This window comes from Apodemus sylvaticus, chromosome 3, assembly GCF_947179515.1.
Source record: "Apodemus sylvaticus chromosome 3, mApoSyl1.1, whole genome shotgun sequence".
NCBI lineage: Eukaryota > Metazoa > Chordata > Mammalia > Rodentia > Muridae > Apodemus > Apodemus sylvaticus.
This window is the reverse complement of record NC_067474.1, coordinates 58,855,800-58,876,915: the sequence shown is the minus strand read 5'-3', so window position 1 is coordinate 58,876,915 and position 21,116 is coordinate 58,855,800. Positions and strand designations below refer to the sequence as shown.

Here is a 21,116-nt window from a genome sequence, read left to right as displayed (position 1 = left end):
CCCTTTGCCCTTGGTCTAATGGGGGAAGCTGAGCCAGGGCCGAAACTGAAACATTGCTATCTACATACCCCGCCCCCAAGAAAACCAGGGCAGGGCAGGGAGGAGGGACATACACAGCATAAATGTCAAACCAGGGGTTAGGAGTAGAGTGTGGGTAGTAGGGCAAGTGTAAAGTCCTGTCATGGATCTCTGACACTGGATAGGGGCACGGGGAGGCTTTATTTACAGCATTACATAGGGTGGGGTTTGGGATACCAAGAAAATGATTATCAGTCGCAGCTGTTCCTCTTGACTCGGTTTTTCTGTTACTGGTCTCAGTTTCTCCCCTGTAAACCCAGGAAGCTGTGACTGAAGAAGGAGAGTGTCTGTCTCTTTGCTGCTCTGATGATTTTCCTATGAGCACCTGGCTCCCTGAAACACCGGGCATGATACTTCTCCACTGTTTTCCTGAAGATTTTCTGTTTCTTCTCAGAATTATTATTTCTGACTCCATCTCTGAAGGTGTGTCTCTATATGTTCCCAAAGGAGCACACCCATAGACTTCTTGCTTGTCTCAAGTAAATACCACTTTAGGCCAGTCATCCCATCTGTAAACCAGGAATAAGATCAGATTGCAGGGATACTGACTGGGGTTAATTATATACAGTGTTTAGGGGCCAGGCAGTTACATGGGGACTCTGGAAGTTCTTGGCATAATACTATAGCATTACAATAATTCTGCCTTGCAAATTATAGCCCAGAAGAAGCATTACTGGAGAGACAACTCTGACTCTGTGGCCAGCTGAGAGCAGAATAGGAAAAAATAAGTTGTGAAATACAACTTCTCTTCCTAAATCTTCAGCAAAGCAAGATAATGTTTCCATGTGCAGCACACATGCAGGGAACAGGGAACAGGCCTCCAGATCCTGGGGAGGACTCTCTTGGCCCAGGTGGCCTGGCTCACTGCCAGGCTCTGGCCTCTTTTCCTTCCTGAGCCTAGAAGCTGAAGGGAGGGAGCGGAATGGAGGTGGGGCTTAAATCGAGGATGTCCTGGCCTTTCAGGTTTTTTTCCCTTTAATTGGGGCCTCCCTCCATGCAGGATGATTAAGTGCTTATGCAGCAGAGCAAGGATTTAAAGGGTAATTTGAGACATTTAAGTCTAGGGATAACCAAAATAAACATCTTAGCATCAACTTCTGGGGCCTCTCCCTATGCTCCAGACACCAAACGTTCAGCCTTGTCCTGTGTGCAAAGTTTAAGACTATTTCCTAGAGACGGTCAATGAATAGGTCTCAAGTGGGAAGTTAGTGGGGATGCTATCTGAGATCTCTGGGGTGCGGAACAGTGGGGTTTGGAAAATTCAAGTGGCTTTAGAGAGAGGCAAGTGGTGTGACTACATGTGGCTGAGCAGATAGGGCAGAGCTTTTCAGAGTCCTGGGTCTGCGTTTCTCTAGTGTGGTCTCGCTGGGGCCTGAGTCTGGTATGGTCACCGGGAGAGCTTGGAAGAGGTAACATTGTGGCTCACCAGGTCCCAAGCCTGGACTTGCTGTCTACTTCAATAGGTTACTGTTCCCACAGGACACAGGAAAAACAGTGTGCCCAACTCATTTATAATGTACAGATGACAGAAGAAATTAGGGTCACAGTGTGCTATTTTGGCAAATCGGCATTCTGAAAGAAGGTTTCAGCTCCCAGTTACTCAAGAGGGGGTGGGGGGTGAGGCTGGCCGAATCGAACTTCCAAACAGAACTAAGGTCTAGAAGGCAGGTACTTCATTTTCAGGCAGTATTTTGGTCTTGATAAGGCTCTAGCAGACTTGTAGGAAAGCTACCCCACTTTGGACTGGGTTTCCTCACGTTTGGATAATAATTATGTTGTCTTAAGTTACATCAGTGCCACCAGATCCCAGGACTGGTATCCAAGTCTATCCACGTAATCTACCTCGGGGCCTCAGTTTCTCCATCTGTAAAACTGTCTCTAGATTAAATAGAGCCCCGCCAGCTCCAGCAACCTTAAGCGTTAAATGTTTACATAGCTGGTTCCACCAGGTTAGCAGTGAACAGGGTTAAAGCCCCACTTCCTACAAGGTGAAAAGGTAAGCAAACATTCGGACCTCCCCTTAGCCTTGCTCCGGGATTGGTGCCCCGCCTAGTCCTAGCCGCCTATCGCGTCCGCATCCGTCATCTGGATTGCTAATACACTCATTAGCATAAAGAGTTTTTCGAAGACCCGGCGCCGGGAAAGCTGAACCGGAGTCTCTGTCCCTTTAAAGAGAAGAGGGACAGGCACTCTCTCATTAAGGGCATCTCCACTGCACGGTCCTCTCGGTCAACTAGAGGTCGTGCGTTAAGTGCAGCCCGCCTACCACCTCGATGGTGGGCATCCATTCCTAAAGTGCACAGCGCGCGGGCCCCCAGGGACTGTGCTGACTGCTTTGGCCTCAAAGAGCCGCAGTCCCTGCTGGAGGGAGGCAGGGCCTGCCAAGCAGCTAGACGCTGGCGCCCTCGGGCACGACCCGGGGGCTGGCGCCCAAGCGGCCGCAGGAGGTGGCTCGTGCATTAGTGGGGAGGCTCCTGGCCGCACGCGGGGGCGGGGCATGGATGGAGGCGGGGCATTGGTGGAGGGGTGGAGCCTGCAGGAAGGGGCAGGGCCGCAGCGCAGGGCGGGTTCTGGCCGCGGAGTGTCACACACGCGGCGGCTCGGGAGGCGGCAGCAGAGGCAGCGGCAGCGCCAGGCGCCGCCGGGACGGGTAGGGGCGCGCGGGCTCCGCCAGGCGCCGGCCGCCTCCCTCATTCGCTCGCTTGCTTTCCGACCCGCGGCGGGGCCGGGCTCGCCCCGGTGCACTCGAGAAACCCCGCAGCTGGCCGCAGCTCGCACGGGGCAGGGGCGCTCTCCGCGAAGGTGGGGGCACTGGGTGCGGGCGTGCGCGGCGGGGGGCGCCTGGTCTTCCGCTCTAGGCGACCCGGGGCCCTATGAGACACGTCTGTGAGGGGCGCGAGATCCGAAGCTCGGTCGGCGCGCAGCAGGGGCGGAGGGCTGTGCAGCAGCGGCCGGAGCCGGGCGGCGGCCGGCAGGAGGCGGCGGCTGCGAGAACTTGAACTTGGCGACGGGTGCCCCGCACGGCCCCCCACCGGGGCAGGGGCGTTGCGGGACTGGGCGACAGCGTTGTCCCCCGAATGGCCGCGGCGGTGGACCGGGCTCGCGCGCCGCGGCCCTAGGCGGCCCTTCGCCATGGCCAAGTGGCTGAACAAGTACTTCAGCTTGGGCAACAGCAAGACTAAGAGTCCGCCGCAGCCGCCGAGGCCGGACTACCGCGAGCAGCGGCGCCGGGGCGAGCGGCGCGAGCAGCCCCCGCAGGCCGTGCCGCAGGCCTGCTCGGCGTCTTCGGCGTCCTGTGGGTCGGCCGCCGCCTGCTTCTCGGCCTCGTCGGGCTCTCTGCCCGACGACAGCGGCAGCACGAGTGACCTCATCCGCGCCTACCGCGCGCAGAAGGAGCGCGACTTCGAGGACCCGTACAACGGGCCGGGCTCGTCGCTGCGCAAACTGCGCGCCATGTGCCGCCTGGACTACTGCGGCGGCGGCGGGGACCCCGGCGGGGGCCAGCGCGCCTTCACGGCGGCAGCGGGCGCTGCGGGCTGCTGCTGCGCGGCGGCGGGAGCCGGCGCTGCCGCGTCCTCGTCTTCATCCTCCGGCTCTCCGCACCTCTACCGCAGCAGCAGCGAGCGGCGGCCGGCCACGCCGGCGGAGGTGCGCTACATTTCTCCAAAGCACCGACTCATCAAAGTGGAGAGTGCGGGCGCTGCGGGGGACCCTCCGGGAGGCGTGTGCACTGGCGGCCGCACCTGGAGCCCGACGACCTGCGGAAGCAAAAAACTGCTCAACAAGTGCGCCGCCGAGGAGACCGGAGCTGGTCAGAAAGATAAGGTAAGATCCAAAGCTACTTGAATGCATGGGGAACTGAGGCACTGCCACATTTCCCATCCCTTGCATCAACTTTGCTGTGGCATCCTGGGGTCTAGGCTATTGAGCGCATTCTGCCAGATGGTTGATCAGACTGTCTCTTTGGTTTCTGCTCCCCAAACGCACCCTTACCGATCCCAGAGCCAGAGCGAGAGCACCCCGCCTAACTTTACCCAGAAGACAGACCCAGCCAGCCCTTCCGGCTCCCCTAGAAAAGTCAGCAGCGGCTGGCCTAAAAGAGCATTTACTCGTGTTTATCCTGGGGTTCCTGTAGTGGTCCCTCTCCCAGATGCAGATGGGAATTGAGGTCTAGAGTGGGAAAGGGAAATCTCCCGGTCATAGTTTTCCTTATTGGCTGCTCCTGAATGTGTGTATGTAAATGCTTCTAAACGTCCCACTCTGCATGCCAGGTTTCCGAAGCCAAGCGGCCTTTTGTACTGGAGCTATATTGGGAACCCCCACGCAGGCTTTTCCGGTGTAAAGGTTCGTCCACCCAGAAGATTTACCTATCTGGTGGTTCCTACCCGCTCTCCCCAGCTCCGCAGGCAGTCTGCAAAAAAAGAGCCCCTCCTCTGCCCACTCCATCTTCTTTCCCGATTCTATCCCTATAGTAATGTCTCGGGAATGAGAAGCCTTTGTGGCAATCCCCTGCTGAATCTATCAGGCCATCTTGTTCCCTGCTTCATAACAAGGGAGTTAATTACAGCCAGGCCCCTCTAATCTTCCTTCCCTTCACACTCCTGAGTTAACCTCCCTTCCCCCATAAAATACTTGTTCTGCCTACTTCTCTTGGAGGCAGTGTTTTGATTAAATCTGAGGCCCAGTGAGAGATCTTTAGGGCAGTGTTGCCTGGCTGTCCTGGCCCCTGCTCTGCCTGTGTTCTCCCCCTCACTGCTTTCAAGCTCAAACTTTGTCCTGGACTGATAAGAGATTGGAAATCCTAGCGGGGTGACATTTTCTACCTGCCAGCCCGTGCTTGGCAAGACTTCTTTCTGTTTTACCGGAGAGGTGAGGAAGGAGATGCCCTCCTGACAGTTGGCTGTCTGATCTTCTCTCTGGGGTCATCCTGCATTGTCTGTCCAGGATGGATGGTGTGTGCAGCCTGAAGGAGCCTAGTGTCCCCTGGAACGGTGTGAGCACACACCTTGGAAGCTCAGATGCCACAGTGATGACCGTGAGCTGGAAGCCCTGGTGACTCATACAGTCACCAAGGGGGCAGAGGAGAGAGGTCCCTGATCAGAGCTGAGCTGCTGGGCTTGTGGTTGATGTTTCCTGGAAGACAAACTTCTGCAGCTCAGGCTCAGTTTGGTGCTCACTGGGAGAGCCTGGAGAGGTTTGCAGCCCACCTCACTTGAGTCAGCATCCCATGGTTGCCCAGGACCACTGCCCCCAGGGGGCAGGCTTTCTTTGTTTACTGCTTGTTGGTTCAGCTTGCCCTCTGAAGTCTTTGTGTGGCTTTCAAAATTGTTGTAAACATTTTTCCCCCAATTAGAGTTAAGACTTACAGATGCCTACTAATCATACTTTGTAGCTGGAATGTCTTGTGTACCTAAGACTTGGCTTCATTGTCACCATATTTCCCATGGGTCTTTGCTCTCCTCTACCAGGCACTGGAAGGGGACTCCTGAGTAGGGTATGTCTGTGTTGAGTGCTGTGACAAAGGCCATCCTGGGATGGGGCCTGGGGTTAAATGGGGTCTCCACTGTTGAGCCAGTAGTGATTAGTACTGATCAGGAGGTGGCTGGAGGAATGTGTGGTGCTTTAGAGAACTGCAGTATGAAGTCTTGTGTGGTTAGAGTTGGACAGGACCCTAGAGGGGCTGCAGGGCCTGGGCCCAGGACCTGTAAACTGAGCTGAACCGTGGTAGGGAATACAGTTTTAAAGAAACTCTCTGAGTTGGTTTTCTTTTCACAAGTTGAAGCTTTGATCTTTTAAAAGTTGCCTCTCCTGGGAGACAAGGGAGGAAGTTACCAGATGTTCCTTCTGTCATGAGGAAGGGAGGCAGGCTGCAAGGGAATGGTTGCAAGACAGCAGACAAACTAGTGGAGTGTCCTGGAAGGCTGGCTGAGACACTATTTACTTTCTGAGATAAGACTGAGAACAACGCAGACCTTAAAGTCACTAGGTAGCCAAGGATGGGCTTCAGTTCTGCCCCGTGTCTTTCTTTTCTTCCCTTTCTTCCTTCTTCCCTTCCTTTTATTCTTTCTGTTTTTAGAGACACGGTTTCTCTGTGTAGCCCTTGCTGTCCTGTAACTCACTCTGTAGACCAGGCTGGCCTCTACCTCCCGAGAGCTGGGATTAGAGGCATGTGTAACCACCTGTCAACGGTGGGGACTACAGGTATGGGCCACATCTAGTTCTGTGCAGTTCTAGAGACTGAACCCAGTGCTTTGTACATGCTAAGCAAGAATTCTACCAAGGGACCTCCATCCTCAGCCCTCCTCTGCAACTTCTTTAAAAAAAAAAAAAAAACCCTGTATGTTTGTTTTCATTGACTTTTTGACGGCTCCATACGTAAATACAAACGTATTTTGATCACCTCTACTCTTAGTTCCCCATGCCCTCTCTACCCTAACCCCACGCACTTGGTCCTTCCTTAATCTCCTTTAAAAAAAACAAACAAACCCATCTACTGAGTCAAATTAGTGCTGCCTGTGCGGGCATGAGCGAAGTACCAATGGCCACCCCACACCTCCCAACCCCGTTACCCCGTCCTCAAGAGCTATCCGTTGCCCGAAGCTCCCCAGCCAGGGCTAGAGCCTCACAATTCCCCTCCCACCCATGCTGGAATGATTATTGACTGATTATTGATTGGCTTGATCTTGAATGGGTCTTGTGTGGGTGACCATAGCTGCCATCAGTTCAGTGGCTGTCCATGGCTAGAAGACAGTTCTTCACAGCCCCTCTGCCATCCTCTGTCTCTCACGTTCTTACTGTTCCAACTCTAATGCATTCATTCCCCCAACAGTTCTGCTGGGAGCCTTGAGACTTAGCCTTTTGACAAATGTCCAGGTGATTGCTCCTTCTGGTCTCAGGTCCCACTTTGTCAACTCCGTTGCCACGATGGCTCTTCTCCGCCTAATTCCCCAGTCTCCTGGCCAGGACGGCTTTGAACACAGGCTGCAGGTGCCCATCGCCAGCTCAGTCTGTGGCCAGTACCTCCCCATCTGGCAGTCAGATGGCAGTCTGGTTTTCATATTATTTCTAGCAGACAACATTTGGGAGGCCAGACCTACAGTGATCCAGCCCTGAACATCCCGAACCTGTCTTCAGTGCCTACCAGTAGCTTCAGGAAAATCCTACTTAGTCTGGGGCAGCTCAACCTCCTGTTGGTGCCCTTAGAGGATTGGCTAGGGCCAGCGTCAGCTTTAATCCCAGACCTGAGTTCAGAGTTCTGTGGCATGTGGTGCTGCTGCCAGCTAGTGCAGCCATATTCAGTGCTACTCATACCATTCCTGCCCCTTAACACTTGAACCCTTTCCTCTCTTGCACACTTAAGGTATCACCTCTTCTCCCGGGAGAGTGAGTACAAACATCCCCTGGCCACATCCCACTCAACCACTGCGACATCTCCAGTGAGGTGTTTTTTTTCCTTACAGTCATTCTTGGAAAAGAGTCTTTTCACTATTCCGGATTCCTCCCCCAACATAATTTAGTAACCACCTCTGTGCTCAGAGATGAGGCATGGGTGAGTGGAGTGGGGGAGGGGGTGGAGGTTAAGGGTGCAGTAATCTGTGGTGCAGAAGCTCCCTCCCCACAGTGATTTTTTTGGGGGGTCCCAAGGACTAGTGGGGATGTCTTTTTCTAGGAAGTAGTCATTTAAGATGAACCTCTAGGTGGAAGTGGGAATTAAGTGGGACGGGATGCCTGCAGGCTGTAAGGGGGCTTGTGTGTGTACATGTGCTCATGATGGTAAAAACTCATTTGTTGGGTGTGTTCTTGGAATCTCATATGCGGTGGGTCTTGCTTGGGAAGTGAGAGATGACAATATATAGCAGAGGTGGGGTGGGGGCTTCCATTTCCGTCTTCCAGGTGAGTTTTTGCATAGGGGCGTCCATGTAGACTGTTGACCCAGGGAAGGAGATACTTAGAGAGCCACTGTAATATATATCAGGTAAGAGGTGGGGAGGCCCTGAGCTCCTGGCAGAAAAAAGAAAATTGCCTTTTGGTAGGTTGAGTAGGTAGAACTGATTTTCCTTCAGTCATGCTGTTGGGAAAGTGGTGTTTCCAGTACACCTGAGAAAGTCAAGAATGCGTCAGGGCATCAGTTTTCTCAGGTTTTAAATACATGCTAATGTGTACCAACACTTGGTATATTATCAGCATCTATAGAGTTGTGTTAAATAACTCGTTTTCCATACCAAAGAATAGTTAATAATAATTTTAAACAACAACAACCAAAAAAAAAAAAAAAACCCACACAACAAAACACCTAGCAGTTTCTGAGCTCTTTGCTAGGCAGGGGGAATTCGGAAGAAAGTAAGTGTGGCCGCGGAGGTTTGCATCAGAGAACAGCAGGGTATGTGTCCTGTTCTGCAGCTGTCTGTGGCCTTAACCATAACCCCCTGCCACTCAAATGGGGTTAGAGAAAACCAGCTCTGTATTCCCAGCCTCTCTGGAAGTTGAGTCAGAAGGATTATAAATTCAAAGCCTACTTGGGCTACAAAGTGTTCAACGCCAGTCTGGGCAATTTAGACCTCAAAGTCCGATGTATAAAGACTGGGTCTGGAGGGATGGCTCAGTGATTTAGAGTACTCTCTGCTCTCCAGAGGACCTGGGTTCAATTCTCTGCACCAGCATGGAACTCATGTACAGCTCGCAATCATCTGCAACTCCATTTTCAAGGGGTTCAGTGCCTTCTTTTGGCCTCTGTGGGGATCATACACATATGTAGTGCACAGTTAGCATGCAGACAAAACACAGAAAATAAAAAGTAAAAAAGAGAGGACTGAGTGTTGCTTAGTGGTAAGAGTAATTATTTGTCTAGTATATACCAGTATTGCGTGACAAAACTTTAACTAGATATAAGCAACACTCAAATCTTTGCAGCCAGCTTCCTTCTGAGGTGTGGCTCTCAGTTTACTCTGGCAGGGTGGGGCCTAATGAATTTGGTCAGTTTCAGGGACTTCCTGTTTCAAATTGTTTCCCTTTCTGCTGAAGGAACCTTCCTGAAGGATGGAATGCTTCAGTCTTAGAGGAAGGCTTTACACACAGAACAACCAGGCCTTGGATTCAATCCCCAGAACTTTGCCCCCAAATTGAAACACAATTACTGACCCATACATAGACTTGTGTTTTCTTGTTATTTCCTAAGCCAGAAACAATTATGGAACTATGTATGTAGTATTACTTTATATTAGGCCTTGTAAGTCAGCTAGACAGGACTTAAGGTATGTGAAAAGCAAACAGCCTTGTACCTTTCCCCTTTTTATTCCAGTTTGAGACAGAGACTCACTGTGTAGACCAGGCTGGCCTTGAACTCACAGGGATCCTCCTGTCTTTGTCTCCTAAGGTCTGGCTTAAAGATGTGTGCCACCACGCCTAGTCTACTATGTTATTTTATATAGGAGACATAGCATCCTTGGTTTGTAGTATTTAAGGAAGGTTCTGGAAACAACATCCCTTGAGTATCAGTAAACGAACACGCCCACTAGATGCTGAAGCCTGGAAACAATATCAGGGCCTAAGGAGAGATTGAGGTGCATCCAGCAGGCTGACCAGCCCGAATGCTGGCAAGGGGAGGGCTTCCAGAAGCAGCAGCGACTGTTGAGTGACAGCCGGCAGGAGGGCCTGAGCAGGGAACTGGGGAGCAAGGCTCCCATGCTGAGTGGGGGGTTGGGGGGGGCTTGATGCAGAAGAGCTGACCTGGCATTTGATCTTTTTCACATAAAATCACTAGTCCGGATTAATGGAAGCCAGGGTCAAAATGTCAGCCATTTCTATTTGATTAATAGCCATCTTCTGCAGCCCATAAAATGTCCTTTTTGGAAAAGGTTAGGACCAAAGTTGCTAGCCAAGGACAGGTTCCCCATTCATGTCCCAACCCTTGATAGGAGAGTGAGAGAAATTTTGTCAAAGCTGTTCTTAGTGTTAATTCCGCAGAAAGCTTCATTGTAACACTTCCTTGGTCACAAAGTCCTCACTGCCAGTCTAGGTTCTTGGTCCAGATACTGTATCAGCTATTGCTCCTGCCCATGTCATTCCAGCCTTAGAGGTCAGCCTACTTTTTTTTTTCTTCTTTTTTTAAAGGGCCAGAGCCAGGCAGTAAATATTTTCAGGTTTGAGATGGTCTTCATCACACCATCACAGTGGGGTAGCTCTGTCATTGTATCTAAAGGCAGTCTTAGAGAATATATTAGTAGGAATACTTGTGTTCTAATAAGACTTTATTTTCAAAGCCAGGCAGCTGGCCTGCAGGTTATAGTTTTCTACCCGGGCATGAAACACCAAGTGTCATGTCCTGTCTTGACGGGTCTCACTCTGGTTAGGGCGCTGTCGGGCTGTGCCATTCAGCTCCGGTTCGGTATGGCCCCACATTCCTCAGCACCTGCTCCTGTGGCAGGTTAGGGTTCCAAGAAAGGGCAGAAGCCCTTGAGGTTTCTTGAGGTTTGAATCTGGTACACTGTTCCTTTGAATGCTGTTGACCAAAGCAAGTCACAGCACAAGGCAGGAAGAGAGGCGGAATTGTGGGGCAAGGGACAGGGATGGCAAGACATTGTAGGCTCTCTGGGTTGTTCATCTGCTGTGGGTACTGCCAGCCCATCTTATGGATAAAGGCGCTGAGGCTTAGAGACATCAGTGATGAACCTAATGTCGTAGCTTTTAAGGACAGCAAGGTGCACACTGCATTCTGAGTTCCCTATGTGCTTTCCACTGACCGCTTCACCATTTCCCAGCTGAGAAAGACGGCCCTGCTGTTGACTGCTGGCTGTCATGTCCCCTTGTCCTTGAATATTTGTCCACCAAATATTCCCCTTGGCCCCTTCCTTGCTTTGACCCACAGCTGGACTCCCTCTCCTGTCTGCTGCTGAGTTCCATAGAGGAGATGTTAATGCTGCACTTGAGTTATTTTATAGAGGAATTCTGCATCCCAGAGGACAGCTGCACAGAAATGTGTGGCTTGTAACTGTCATGTCTTCTCATCCTAACACCAGACCTCCCTCCCCCTAGGACCAGCTAGGCTGTGTGTGCTCTGCTTTAAGATGAAAGCTGGTGGTACCTCTGCGCGTATCTAGAAAGAACATAAATTTCCTAAAAGGCAGTCAGGCGACTGCCTCCTCTAATTAGACACTCTTGGGAACAAGACTTAAACTTGGCCTTGGCCTTTGGACTTAACCTCGGGACGCAATCCCCATCCTCTCCCTGCTCCTAAAAGTTGCTGGGCTGCACCTTGGCTTTAAAAGGCAAATCTGAGGTAGGTGTGGTTTCCTCTGGTCTTGTAGCCAAACCCTCCCCTGCAGAGTTTAACTTGTGTTGCAGAACCATTGAAGCAAAGGTCAGCTTTGGTCATTTTAAAAAACCAACCAACTAAACCAAACCAAACAAAACAACATGACCCTGAACTTGGGGACCAAGAGATGGCTCAGCAACCTGATTTTGATCCCTGGAAAAAAACAACTCTTTTTAGGTTGTTTGGTTATGTGTATACACACACACACACAAAGCCTGAGACTTAAGACTTAATGGTTTTACAGCTAAAAACTGGGCTGTTGGCTGTTTGATGGCACCTGTTGGTTGGGGGTACGTTGATGGAAACAGGTTGCAGTGGTCTGTCTGTAGCTTCTCAACTCCTGTTGGGCCTGTATTGTCTGAGGAATTTTTATATGCAGACCATTGTCCAAAGCTGGGGGATACTGGATGGTGCAGGAACTGGCCAGTGCCAGCACTTAAGGAACGTCTGATTGAGGACACAGGAACCTAGGTTGGAACTGGGCTCTTATCTACATAACAGAATAGATATGTAAACAGGTTTGGGGGGAGATGAGATCCTGAAGAGACTGGTCCAGGCAGCACCTTGGTTCCTGACGCAGAGAGGAGGGGAAATACTCGTCAGCTGAAGGAAGCCAGGAAGGCTCCTCTGAGGAGGAGATGCTTGGGCAGAAAGAGTAGTTACTGTTGTTAAGGAGTTTGCACTCCCATGCTCGCTAGTTGTAGAGTTGCATGTATTCTGACCCGGACTGTGTGCCGTGTGCACCTCACCGTCCTCCTTTGATGTACACATTACTTCCGTTCCCACCTTACCTACTTACTTATTTTGCTAGTACAAGGCAGAGATGAAATTTGAAACTGGCACTGTGATGTGTGGCCTCACGTTGCATCACACCGATTTTCTACGTTGTGGCTTGGTTTGCTCTTTGCTATCTCCCCAGACCTCACAAGAGTGGCTGGCTCTGCATTCTTGTAATCCATAGTCAGCTTTTATACCTGTAACTCACTGGCCTCTCACATCTGCTTTGGAGAAGGTGCTGGAGTCCCTATCAGCACTGGAAGGAGCTGAGCCTGCCCTGCCTCTCTTGAGTCCAGTGCCCTCTGAGCCAGGGTAGGGAGGCAGCGTGGCCAGAGCCTGAGTCGGCCGGAAGGGTGACAGCCTGATTGAGTTCCGTTTCTTCCTATGTTTTGATTCTGAAACACTTTGCGGAGGCTATTGAGGCACATGGACGGAGGGCCTTACTTCCACAATGGAATTTTCCTTTGCTTCCTGTTTGGTATTTTCCAGTAATACTTCTATTAATGTTTCACTTTCAGAGTCAGAGGTGCTGACTTCCTGAGAAGCGCGAACTTTCTCAATGCGAAGCCAGGAAGGACTGACTTTTCCTCTTGGTCATTCAGTTCCTTTCTCTTCTCTCCAAGGGGAGCCCTGGATTTCCCATCATGCTGGAAAGGAAAAGCTGAGGGAGTGGGTCTTGGAGATGATGGGTTATTCACAACCCCTGGGAGGCGCTTACAGTAACTAATGGTCAGATAGTGGCTTCCACAGGCCCAGAAAGAAGTAGCTTTGACTGTTGTGTGTTTGTGTGTGTGTGTGTGAGAGAGAGAGAGAGAAAGAGAGAGAGAGAGAGAGAGAGAGAGAGAGAGAGAGAGAGAGAGAGAGAGAGAGAAGGTGGAGAGGTCCTTTGAGCAGCATTTGCTGGCTGAACCCAAACTCTTCAACTGGAATGGGGATGGCCTTGCTTTCTGTGTTCTCTTTAATCCGTCAGCATTTCTTGCTTAGAGGTGCTGTGTGCTGGGCACTGCTCTGTGAGGGTGATAGGAACAGAGCCACGCACCAAACATGAGTACCTCACTCCCCCTGGGAGTAGGTTAGGGAGCCTAAGGTGGCTGTGTTTGGGTTGGATGCCCTTTTAAAGAGATTTCAAAGGGACTTAACTATAGGCCAGATGGTGTATGCTGTACCTCACTGCACACACTGCATACAAGAGAGGCCCAAGCGGGAGGTGGGGACGCAGGAGCTGGCAGGGTTGCTCAGGGGGCAGTGCAGAGGGCCACATGTTTGGGCAGGGCAGGTGGAGACTGAGGGGTGTGGAACAGGCAGAGAAGTTGAACCTTGTGGGTATAGGAGAGATCTTTCACTAGAACTCGAAGCAGGAAGCCAGCAGAAAGTTTTGAGCAGAGCCGTTGCATGGACGGATGCAGGTTTTAGAGAAGGTTGCTTCAGCATTGGCATGTAGCTTACTGGTGGAGCACTTGGTCTGCTGAGTGAGAGGCCTTTTAGAATTTTGCTGTAAGCTCACCTTCCAGCCGCAGGGCAGGACATGGGCCCCTTCTGTTTGTCTTCCCTGTCCTTGTACCCACCCCTCATCTGGCAGTCTTTTGTCCCAGTATTCTCGGTTTCTTTTGCAGTCCCAGAGGTCATCCCTGTCTCTTGTGTCCTTAGGAACCCTAACAGAGCTTCGCTATAGAAGCCAATGACCACTCCTCTTCCCAGCTTCTCATGCCAAACCCCACCAGAAGTACTGAGGATCAAACCCAAACATAAAAATGACCAGAAAGTTCCCAAGGGTGCAACATCACTGTCACAGTGACCATGGGCTCTCAGAAAGCCAGGCGGCCCCACAATCCTCCTGGTACATTCTAAGCCACAGCATGTGATTTAGGGAATGCATGGCATTCAAGGGATGGTGCAGCCTCTACCCGCCTTCTATTGGCTAGCTGTGCCCAGAGCTGGTTCTCAGAAAGGCAGGAATTGGGAAGTGTATTATGTATCAGTCTTAGTGGCAACTTTACCTGTTATAACAGGATTAAAGTTTGATACAGGAAATACAAAGAAAACTAACAGATGCCAACCCCAACTACACAATTCAGAGAAAATAAGGATTATTAACCTATCAGTGTTCTGAAATCTCAGCATCTTCAGTATACATATCTATTTTTCCAACATTAAAAAAAAAAATGTTTCTTGGGGCTGGAGAGCTCAGTGGTTAAGAACACTGACTGCTTTTCTGAAGGACCTGAGTTCAAATCCCAGCAACCACATGGTGGCTCACAACCATCCTTAACAAGATCCAACATCCAGCACCCCCATTCTGGAGTGTACAGTATGCTTACATATAATAAATAAATCTTTAAAAACAAACAAAACCAAAAACCAAACCTGTTACCGCTTCAGCTGAGTGTTACAATTAAATAATAATTAAAAAAAAAAATTAGCCAGGCGGTGTTGGCGCATGCCTGCGATCCCAGCACCCTGGGAGGCAGAGGCAGGCGGATTTCTGAGTTCAAGGCCAGCCTGGTCTACGGAGTGAATTCCACGATAACCAGGGCTATACAGAGAAACTCTGTCTCCAGGAAAAAAAAAAAAAAACCAAAAATAAATAAATAAAAATAAAAAAAAAGTTGTTTCTGCCCAGAGACATAGAATGGTGCCTACATTGTCTCAAACATGCAGCAGCAGGGATTAATATTTGCATTGTGTGGTTTGCACCTCTCTTGTGTATCGGTTTTCACCAAATTAGCAGGATTCTGAGGGACACCTTTGTAACTTAATTCTTAGCAGAAGTTCCTGTGATTATTTCCCTGGCTTAATAGAAGGAGAATTGTTGGGTACACAGGTTAAGTGTTTTGATACCTGCTTTCAGTCCTAGAAAGGCACTTTGGTTTTAAGGCCTGCTAACTTTCCTTGAGAACTGGGATTTCGGTTGGTTTCTTGGATTTCCTGGTATAGATGTGCTTTAGCTGTTTGCTGCCTTCCTAAAAGTGTTTACCTCTGGATTCTCCAACATGACCTGTGAATGTGTGATGGCGTCTTCTCACTGCTATTACACCATCTTAGAGAGCCAGGTTCCCAGCCAGGCACCAAGAGCGAAGGACCTTTTGGGATCACAGAGGAGGGCTTTGCTGAAGCTCAAACTCAGGAACTTTCTATAAAGAGGAGACTGGCCAGAGCAAGTTCTGAGTAGGTGGGCCATGGTAAGTGCTCAGAAGTTCTCAGAAAAGCCAGAGATTGGGTGTGGAGCACGGTCTTATTCGTGAGTGAACTGGAGAGGATTTGAAGATAGAAGGGAGCAGGCAGGAGGAACCATGGGACTTCAGCACCTAGCAGACTTGTGAGGCAGAGGTTGCCTGGCTGAGTAACATGGTGTTAGGAGCTGGACATTTCTCCTTGTCCTTGGGGGCTAGTCAGCAAGGCCATAACTAAGGGTTCAGAACTGTTGATACAAACGCTGTAGGACCCCCAGTGACATTCCACTGACTGTGGCTTGAAACCAGCATTGGTATTGGGAACAGAAGGCCTAATCTTCTGTGCTGTTCCTGGGCTTAGAAGCTATGTAACTTGGAATAAGTAATTAGCTTTTGTGGGGTTGGAATGCCTCGTGTGCTGTGTGGGGTTAATGGCAGTGGGGTTTCCTGACCCCTCACTGTAGGTGACTTTTCCATGTCTGAGCTTCATGGTGGGTCTTCGAGGGGGTGCCATGAGGGTCCTCACTTTAGAGATGCTGTTCAGGGGAAGTGTGTCAATCACTGTGAGGATTAAAGAAAGCCATTGCTTTGTATTACTTTGACAATGCCTATCCTGGTCGTCAGCCCAGCTTTAGATGTGAGGCTTGGCTCTCAGGCTTCTGGCTGTCCTTTTCCTACTCTGCCAGGGAAGGGCAGAAGGAAACACTTTCCCTGGGACCAGCCAGAGTTCTAGCCTGGGCTCCTCACAGGGTCCCACACATTTTACGAGCCCCCCTCCCTGAGGAGGAGACTGAAGCACAGATAATGCGGCTAATGATAGGCAGATCTGGACCTGGGTCTTGAGTCCAGTCTGGTCCCTCTGGCTGCCCTTAACCTCCTGTCAGCACAGATACAGGGGTGTTGAGAGGAAAGCTCTGTATCACCTGGTGGTCTCAGAGCTATGAGGCCACCAGGGCAGCTTAGGCTTATGTGGTGGGAGACAAAAGTAAGACACTGGAACATGGAAGTGACAGGGTCAGGTCTGGGTGCTCTCAGAAAACCTGTGCAGCCTGAGGAGACTGCTTCAGTTGAGCAGTGGGGAGGCCTGCCTCAGTTGAGTCCGTCCAGAGATGGGGGCCTCAGTTAAGCAGATGTCATGTCTGTAGGTAGGGCAGCAAGGATCCGACTCAAATCTGCATCCTTAAGCCCTGAAGCACAAGGCTGGCCATTCAGGTGGCTCTCAGAACAGGCACTGGTCAGTGGAGGGAAGTTGACCAAGCACTTGTCAAGGTATAGGTTTCTCACGATCGCTGTTGTCAATAGCCCAGATGCCCTCCGTGGGTATCTGTATGTCACTTCAGCTTCCAGAACAGCTGTCCACATTCTCTCAGGGTCCCGTGGACTGGGGACCCTGTGTATCACACCTTGATAATGCTGATAGTGAGCAGGCGGAGGAAGCCCAGCAGATGTAACTCTTCACTTCTGAAAGAACATAGAGCAAATTCTCTGAGGCAAGAAGGGGCAGAGCAGCAAGGGATCGGCATCTGCACGGAGCTCAGGAGCTGGCGGAGATGGCCGCGTGTATTTGGAAGATAGACGGAGCTGGCCCTTGAGGCTGGGATTGAGGCTCTGCTGTCTTGTCTGGAGTCGGAGGCATTCCCAGGTGTCAGGACCGATGGTGGCCGCTAGAAAGCAGCCACAGTGAAGCACGGTGGACTTCATGGTCCTTGATGTCCTCTGAACAGGGAGCATGGGGTTTCATGTCATCCTGACCTGTGGCCTGTGGACAATGTCCTCCCAGGGGACATGATCTTTGAAAAACAGTAAGTGCTCAGAGCACTTTGGGTCACGAGAGCAAAGCAGCAGCCTGTGGAGATGCTTGCTGGCCTGGGGGACCCCGAGGAGTCCCGAACCAGTTCTTTCTGCCTTTGTAGTTCTGTGACTGGCTACTCTGTCCAGCAAGGGAGCCAGAAGGAAGACTTCGCAGATCGAGGAACCACACTGCTGCTCAGTAGGCGTCCACAGGGCCTGGATCCATTTGAAACCCATCTGTGGTGTGATTGTGAAGTGACAGGATGGTAGCAGTGAGTGTCATCACTTGCCAGTCACCTGCAGGACAGCTGAGAATGCTGGGACGGCTGGGATCACATTGCCAGGCCTTGGGCCTGGAGGTTGTTCAAGTGCAGACTCTGAACTCATGGCGTGGCTGAGTCCTGTTAACCTGCCCTTGCCTCATGGCAGGGTCGCTGTGGGGGTAAGGTGGCCGTGGGCCTGATTCTGAAACAGGAGACTTCAGTTCGGGCAGACTGTTTGGAGGCATCAGTAAAAGGTTTCAGCCATGACGCCTCTGGTGGCAGCAGAAACTGGCTCTACGTGGGCTGCTGCTGCTGAAGTGGTTTGGTGGTCAGTTTGTTGTCCGTGGACGGAACCGTTTCATCCTTTGAATACCGTCCTCTGCATCTCTTCCCCCACCTCCTCTGCTTTAAAGTTCAGCAGATTGAGGGTCCCTTGGTACTCTGGCTTTTGTACCGTGAAGGTAGATTTCAGTGGTATGATGTCTCTCCTTCTTAGTTATTTTATACTTTGTGGTTAAAAAGACACTGAAAGAGAACACCAGGTTCATTATTCTTGTGTCTTCCCCAGACTTTTCTTTAAAAAAAAATTCAAATATGAATCAGAGCTCAGAGACCTGCCTTCCTATGAAGAGCTATACATTTGAATTTCAAAGGTTTGTGTGAATGGGGCTTGGCACGTAACCTGGAATTCAGTCTAGAAGTTGGTCAGCCCCTCCATCCCAGTAAGATTGTCATCCTTAGTCTGTCTCTGTAACTGTGGTGTGATGTTACCTGTTCTTTAATGAAAGACCACCGGTTTGTAAGGACTTCTGGCATTTACCAACCTCGGCCCAGAGATATTCAAACATTGACTGGCATATGTGGGTAGACTCAAAATCACAAGTTTGACTTAGAGAATATATTGTAGCAGTCTGTGTTGTAGATTGTCGAGTGTCATGTACTTGATTTTAGAATGCTCCTGCAGGACGGTACCAGATTTGGTCCCCAGAACCTGTGTGGTGTAGTGGTACGTGCTTGTGCTTGTAATCCCAGCACTAGGGAGGCAGAGGTGGGCGCGCCCCTGGGGCTACCTGGCCGGCCAGCCTAGTTTACTTGACAAGATCCTGTCTCATAAACAAGGTCAGCAGCAAGGAGGAAGACACCAAGAATTCACCTTTGGCCTTCACCCACATTCCTGCACACACACACAAACAATATATACACAGGGTATAAAGCCCTGGGTTCATTCCCCAGCAGGCACAGCAGGGTGTGGTGGTGCACAAATGCATTGCGTTCTAGGCAAGATGTTGTCAGAAACAAAGTTAGTTGTTGGCATGCTTTGGGTCAAAAAAGAATGACCAGAAACAGTGAGGGAGCATGGTGACACAGTTGAGAGGCGCCTCAAGAGTCTGGGGAATTTATTTAAGAATAGGATGAAGAGCGTTACGGTGATTTAGGTACAGGTTACTTTAAAGCATTGGAAAAAACCAAAACACTGGTAATTCTCTAAGCGTCCCAGCACGGGGAATGGCTAATGTGGGACTCATGCCTGTAGTGAAAAGGAGCAGCTGACAGGCTCGGAGTTCAGCAACTACTTGGGGCTGGAGAGGGAGAAGCTGCGCCCACGATGGGAGAAGCCTACCAGAAGCCTGCGTTCCCCACCTCTCACACACACTTGTAGAAAAGGGGCCGGGAGGAAATGGACCCGAACTGTTAGCAGTGGTTGTCACCCGATTGGGCTATTTTACAGTTTCAAGAACAAAGGCAGATTATTTCCTCACAAAAGCAAATTAGAAAATGAACTTAAACAAGACAAAACAGCAATATCAACAACAGTGAGTCTCCAGCTCCCTGTGAAGGGGAGCAGGAAGGTGAGGAAGTTAGGCCCGCAGCGACCAGCTGAGGTTTGTGCTGGGGCCATCTGACTGAGCTGCTGAACTTCAAAGCCAGGGCTGAGGGTGTCTCATTGTGTTGGAATGCTGGTGATCACAGGAAGTGGTGACAAGCCCTTTGTTATATAAGCCTACCAGACTTGCTCATCCATGCTAGCCCTCGGTGCTGGATGTGACGGACATCTGTCTGTACCAGCCGCCACAGACTGTGCTTAGCACTGTATGGGAAATGCACTGTCAGGCCCAGGAAGGTGAAGTTCACACCCTCTCTTCCATAACTCCCTCAGGAGCAGTAGGCGGGAGGAGGGAAGCCACCGCAGAGGGCCTGACTGGCTGTCTTCCTGACCCAGGAAGGGGTGGGGATTTTCTTGGCTACCTGCCAGAGCAAGAGCCTGTCTTTTGATCTCGTCTGTTTCTCTAGTTCTGTCTGTCTGTCTTGCTGTGACATCTGTGAACAGGCTGTGGAATGTTGCTGCTCTAGAGACAGGGGACAGTTTTCCTCTCAAACTTCTCAGCAGGAGGCAGGCAGAAGCACACCTTAGGCAGGTGCCTAATGAAGTCTCAGAGCCTCCCTTGTGTGTTTGCTGCAGGTGTGTCTCCACTGGTAGTTGAGGAGCCCCGAGTCTTAGGGAGGGGACAGTTCAGCTTGTGTCTCGGGGTTGGTTGTTGTTATTGTTGTTGGGTTTTTTGTTTTTTGTTTTGTCTTGTTTCAGCTGCTTTCTGTGGTCTCCAGGGCATGCTGTACTCTGTGCTATGAGCTAGGCCCCTGCACTGCCCCATTGTGATCCATATAGATGTGAAAAGAATGTACCAACCATTTTTTTTTTTTTTTTGGTTTTTTGGATTTGTTTTTTTCGAGACAGGGTTTCTCTGTGTAGCCCTGGCTGTCCTGGAACTCACTCTGCAGACCAGGCTGGCCTCGAACTCAGAAATCTGCCTGCCTCTGCCTCCCAGAGTGCTGGGATTACAGGCGTGTGCCATCACCGCCCCGGCTCCATTTTTTCTTCTAAGGGAGGTGTCCTGGAGGTCAAGGGCCACACCTGAGGCCTGCTAAGCTTCCCTGTTTTTATTGATATTCCTGTGTTATCTGGACCCTTGGGATTGGGCTCCTTGAGAACACATACTTATTTTTCATTGACCCCTCTCAGCTGGCACAGAACCTGGAACCCAAGCCACTTGGGTGAGTTGAACTTCCAGTGTTCAAGGCCAGGTGCCTTGGCAGGTCCTATTCTGTCTGAGCCACTGGGCCTGCATTTGTAAAATGGCCAGGGGTTACTCTTGTTCGGGAGTCTTTCCCCAAAGGCCGCAGCCATCTCCAGACCACAGGTTCCCATGGAATGCAGTAAGAAGGATTCAGAAATCATGGTGAATGTGGAGTGTGGGTTTCTTACTGTCAGGCCAAGGCCCAGTCATCAAATGACTGTTGTCCGCAGTTAAGGAGACACCAGAAGTCACACAGCTTCCTAAGGAAGCCACGTTTCCCACTATGGTTTCCAGTCCTCCTGTGTGGACGGCACTCTGCCTGCTCTTGGAAGGCCCGTGTGCTCCTTCTTTGGTTGATCACCCACCTTTTCACCTGAATGGCTTTGGAAAAGCCTTAGGCAGTTAATATCTAAAACTGCAGAGGGTGGAAAATTTACCAGGCCAAGAGCTTCAAAGAAATGTGGGCCTCCCTGGGGAATTACTTGGTTAAGAGGGACCAACAGGGTGTTCAGGCATGAGTCTGTGGTTGCCTCAAGGGTGACAACACGTTGTTGGCCTGTGTTAGTTTTTCATTTGTACAACACAGGGGTCAGCAGGCTTTCTGTACAAAGTGTGTTACGATGAAGAATTTTAGGCTTTTAGACTTTTGGCA

General features: G+C 50.6%; 1 protein-coding gene across 1 annotated transcript in view; it reads left to right on the top strand.

The window, feature by feature from the left end:
* The first annotated feature begins 2,651 nt into the window (after positions 1-2,651).
* The window catches only part of Shb (SH2 domain containing adaptor protein B), a 107,300-nt gene continuing 88,835 nt past the window's right edge, over positions 2,652-21,116 (top strand). Inside the window, exon 1 of the mRNA XM_052176420.1 lies at positions 2,652-3,903. Coding sequence (XP_052032380.1) covers positions 3,211-3,903 — 693 coding nt within the window. The 5' untranslated portion in view covers positions 2,652-3,210. The remainder of the gene's footprint in view (positions 3,904-21,116) is intronic.